Source organism: Branchiostoma floridae, chromosome 1 (genome assembly GCF_000003815.2).
Source record: "Branchiostoma floridae strain S238N-H82 chromosome 1, Bfl_VNyyK, whole genome shotgun sequence".
Classification (NCBI taxonomy): Eukaryota; Metazoa; Chordata; class Leptocardii; order Amphioxiformes; family Branchiostomatidae; genus Branchiostoma; species Branchiostoma floridae.
The window spans coordinates 22,034,602-22,039,696 of record NC_049979.1 but is presented as its reverse complement, the minus strand read 5'-3'; the positions used below and the strand labels follow the sequence as shown (position 1 = coordinate 22,039,696).

The window sequence follows — 5,095 nt, the reverse complement described above, 5'->3', positions numbered from 1 at the left end:
TATGTTTGGGTTGAAAAGTAGACAACTCTGACGCGCCCCGAGTTGATTGACTGTCACACATGACATTTCGTACCAGACAGGTTAGTCACAGGTGTTCCCAACAGAATGGCTGACCTTTAACACAATTTATCTATCCAGTGATATTTGTGGGGGGGATTTATACCTGCAGTGAGCAGTGTCACAGACAGTACATAGCAGTGTATTGTGTTAGATATTAAGCACTATGAGCCCATGCCAATTTAACTTGCTGATTCTCATACATTTGCCTTGATGCACACAGTTTTATGGAATGAATGTCGTTTTGTTTGAACCTTTATCATTTATTCATGAGAAAGCTCAATTGACCCGCAGGCCGCTTTTCATTGAGGTCATGAGGGAGGTGAAGGTCAGATAAACTATGACAGAGATACAAATTACATTGAGTCGTAATAAATCTATCAACATATGTCACTACATACACATGGTACAAAACATTACTAGTAGTTGAGAGAAAGCTCATCATTCATAGTCCGTGTCCATTCGTTTTGGTCATTTCTTTTACTTCAAGAGTTTCTTAAAGCAGGGCATTTTATTCTCGTCAAGAAATGGACTTGACTCTTGCAGACTTTCCCTGCTGTCTGAGAGCAGTCCACCCGCATTCAAGTTCCCTTCCTGCCCTCTGTTTTTTTTGTTAGTCTGCTTCATTTTCACCTTGAAATGATTAAAAACGAAGGAAATAAAGTGTTGTAGCCCGATGTGAACGTAACTGTTGATGCAATAATGCACAGAACAGAACATGAACAGAACATATAGCTCAAAGAACTAAAATCCAAAGATAGTCATGATGTCTTGGAGGCCTTGACCTACAAGACAAGTCCAGGAGGATAAGGCAAAATTATGTCATTTTCTACTCAATGACCTCCAACTACTCCTCCCTTATAGTTAAGAGTTGTTAGTGGCATTTAGTAAATCGCGGGTCACCAAGCATGCATGTGATTAACATTTTGCCAAGTACATATTGCTTGTTCTGCTAGCCGTAAACAGACCCAGTGTGGTGACATTGGAATGTTTCTTAATTGTTTCAGACTACTTGGCCAATCACGGAAGGATGAGCGAAAGTGAGGCAAGGAGGAAGTTCTGGCAGATCATATCAGCGGTGGAGTACTGTCACAATCGTCATGTCGTTCATCGCGATCTCAAGGTTGGTCTGTTTTCTGCCCACAGGGGTATGACTTGTCACAGTCTGATAACCGCACGACAATAGGCATTGACGTCACGAAGGTGATTACACAAGATAAACCTGTTATGTAACCTTTGACTGAGGGCAGGCAAATGTTCATAACCTCAAGTTACGATGTAGTGGGGTGGTCATGATGGCAAGACAAGTTGCAAAGGTCACACAGTACTTCTGGTCTGTTTACCAAGCGTCACAAACTGCTTATATTGTTTTGAAGAATGTCGAGGAGGTACACGTATTAAACACTTTCCAGTGCAAATAAAAGTGTTTTGATCAAGGAAAGGTTCCAGTACATGCACATTGTGTTTTGCATGGAGTCACTGTGCAGACATCGTAGCCAGGCAACCAGGTTTCATACAGTAGACAGGATTCCAGGTCCCTCCACCAACAAAGGCTTACTTTGCTTCTAGTTTTTCCCAATATCCGCCGACGTTTGGACGACTTTATACAACCCCCCAGGTAGTACAGGACACCTGTTGCACTTGGATAATAGTTGTGAGCCATCATAATAGATTTTGTTTCTGGCTAAAGTCTGATTCATACAGTGATGTATGAGATTTGTCAATTTGTTAGCATCACAAAGATCCTGAACATATTTGACTGAAGAAAATTATTTTCCTTTGTGCCCTATCTTTATAATTTTGGAATGTCACAGGCCAGCCTTTACCTTTAGGCCACCATTTTTGTGCCCATGACATTCCCGCACCGTATGCTAATTACCCTAAACTCTGGCCTCCCCAAACAGCCTTTGGACAAAATATAAATTACATGACGGAAAAAGCTGTCAACATCCCGATATTGCCAGTCTTGATATCGCGAAATTTGGCATGTAAGGCGGGCCAGAGGTAGTTGTTCATGTTATTTGGCCTTTGGAGCAGGTGGTACTCCAAACATCAAAGCCCTTCTGCACCCTGTCATGTTTGAACAAAGTGTATCTGAGCTCTTTAAAAGCAATTTTATGGCCCCGATAAGTGGCTTTTGACGTCATTGGGTTTTAGGGTATTGTGGAGGTAAGGCAACCTGCCAGGCGCTCGGTGATAAGGTTTTGAAACCTAAGAAGGAGAGAGTTTTCTGTCTGAAGCAGAAGAAATCTCAACGTTTGGCAACCCTTTTTAGGAATTAGAAAATGGAGTGCATGTATTCGCCCCCTTCCACCTACACGAGGATGGCAGATATAAAATTTTGTCTTAAAGAAATGTGAAAGTTCACTTCGGCTTTAAAATGTTTGATGTATTTTTAACACAGTCTTATAGGGGCGACAATACAAAGAACAGGACTGTGTGAATGCCATTGAAACTTTTTTTAAAAAACTGATTGTTGGTTACCTTGTTGAAATAGGCAAACAGCCATTCTAAAGGTCTAGAATGGAACATGTGTTTTTGAGATTTAGTATGTGACATTGTCACAAAATTTGAAAGCACAACCTTTGTCATAAAAATAAGTTATTCTCCCATCCAAACACATTTTTTTTATATTTCTGATAAATGCCAATGACAGGGAGAAATAGACCGGTAGCTCAACTTGCCATTTATAACAGTTACTGTACTTTGAATTTGAATTATAGATGCAGTTTTACAATGATTGTATTCATGTAAGCCAACACAAACACAATGTGAAACATACGTTTGAGTTACTCTAAACTCTTAACACTGCAAACCTTCCCTGTGTTCTAGTTACTGCAAAATGAAGTCCCCTCAAAAGTAATTGAATTTACAGTGACTAGGGTGCTCATTACGGCCTCGAATTAATTAGCTGAGAAAATTATTACGGATAAAGCTCTAGTCCACTTTATACTCTTACATGTGTCCCATTTATATTCCAACCTCTTGGTTACTTATATAAGATGCCTCGAGTAGCAGAATAGTACTTGTAAATCAAGTGCTGTACCTAATTTTTGACAGTACTTAACGCACAATCACGTCACAGTATTGTGCGCTCTCTCCATGTATGATGTCACAGTATCTATTTTCAATTTCATGTTCCACTTAACATTTTGTCGCTATTGAAATAACTGTTGAAGACAGCCGAGGACATCTCTACAATGAATACTGATGATTTATATTGTTGAGATTATGTATGCCATGGATTCTGACAATTGTATATTTTTTCATATGAATTTTTTTTCTGCAGGCAGAGAACCTCTTACTGGACAGCAACATGAACATCAAAATTGCTGGTAAGGAACCCAAATAAATATATAGAAATTTAAAATCAAATTGGTACTCTTCTCCTCTAGCAGTAGATTGTTTGTGTTAAAGTCTAAGGGCAAATGCTTACTACTAGGGATTTTTAGAATGAATTTATTTGGAATGTGTTCTTATGTGTATTTTTGGTTATGTAAGTTCACAGTGTAACATTTCATGTTCAGTGAAATTTGCCAACCCTGCATGTGTTCAGATTGCATGCACTGTAATACCATCTACACTCATAATCTGGAATTCTATAAAAAAGCCAATGTTTCACTAATGCCAGTAATGCTTTATGGAACAAAGACAGCCTACAAGTCAAACTATCACGCTCCTCTAGACCTTTTCCAGACCAGGGTTGGGAGTTAGTGATGAGCAAATTCATCTGTGGTTGGGAGTTGGTAACGGCATTAGGCTACCTACATGTACTAGTCTTTAGACATTGGGCCAAGCTTCTATAGATGTGGAAAAATCATTATGTTTGTAAGTTGGGAAAGCCATATTCAATGCTTACACTTAGATGCAATTTATAGGGGTGAACTGGATTTAGAATAGGATGGATTCCTGAGGCTACTCCCAACCCAGCGCTGAACTTGATTAGTGAGTGGTGGGGAGCAAAGTCATGGGAAGGTCCTGATGTATGACAAGGGATTGATGTATACGTACTAGTACATATAATTCCATAATGGGCACCATGCTTTTGGCATAGCCTAGGTGGTCAAGTGCAGGTCAAGGGGACAGACACAGCATGTGATTTGTTACTGACGCAAATACAGACACACAAATTTTATGTCGATTGGTATGAAGAGGTGCCTGGCCTGCTTTGTAGGCAGATTTTCTCTTTGTAGAACTCAGCCACTGATGTATTATAACACCGCTTTCCACTTAGCATTTAGCCGTATAATGTGGATAATTTGGATACTTCCAAAAGTGGAATTTACAGTTTGATAATGTTTATAGATAAGGTTATACCTGTAGAGTTTGCTGTTGTCCAGACAGTTTTTCTGAACAAGACCTGAGCTGAGTTTTTGCTCGTTTTTTTTCTGTCCAGATTTTGGGTTCAGCAACTACTTCACCCCCGGGCAGCCCCTGATGACCTGGTGTGGGAGCCCCCCCTATGCTGCGCCGGAGGTATTCGAAGGGCAGAAGTACTACGGACCAGAGCTGGATGTTTGGGTAGGTGCAGACAATCTCTCAAGTGATCAAACAATCTGTGATAAAACACTGACTCGGAATTATTAATGTCTGATGAAATTAATGTCTGATGAAATTAAGTGCCGACAATGTATAGTTGATGATTGTATTGTACACACACACACATGTACACAGGTGACCACTCTACATTACACTTACATAAGTGATCTAGTGTAATTGATTCAGTAGATGAATCAAACATTACATAGCATCATGGGGTTTCTGTCTCAGTATATCTTCCTTTCAATACATCAGATGTGAAAGGTTTTCAGATCTCCTGTAGTAGGAGTGTTGAATGCCCTTATTTGCTCACAACAGTGTGTCCCAGTAGATGTGCCAAGGGCTTTTGCCAGGCCATCAAACGTCACGATTCCAGATAGCTCGTTGATTGAAATTGTTCCATCAAACATTTACCATACATGGTAACGTGAGCAAAATGGCATTTCCTTTGAGACTGAAACAATTTTTTTCTACGATTGGTTTTGTATAAGCACAAAAT

General features: G+C 39.8%; 1 protein-coding gene across 2 annotated transcripts in view; it reads left to right on the top strand.

The window, feature by feature from the left end:
* LOC118414265 (serine/threonine-protein kinase SIK2-like) overlaps positions 1–5,095 on the top strand; it is a 22,117-nt gene that overhangs the window by 10,969 nt on the left and 6,053 nt on the right. For both annotated transcript variants that reach the window (XM_035818198.1, XM_035818190.1), the window contains exons 4-6: positions 1,065–1,180; positions 3,347–3,392; positions 4,454–4,578. In XM_035818198.1, the coding sequence (XP_035674091.1) occupies positions 1,065–1,180; positions 3,347–3,392; positions 4,454–4,578 (287 nt within the window). The remainder of the gene's footprint in view (positions 1–1,064; positions 1,181–3,346; positions 3,393–4,453; positions 4,579–5,095) is intronic.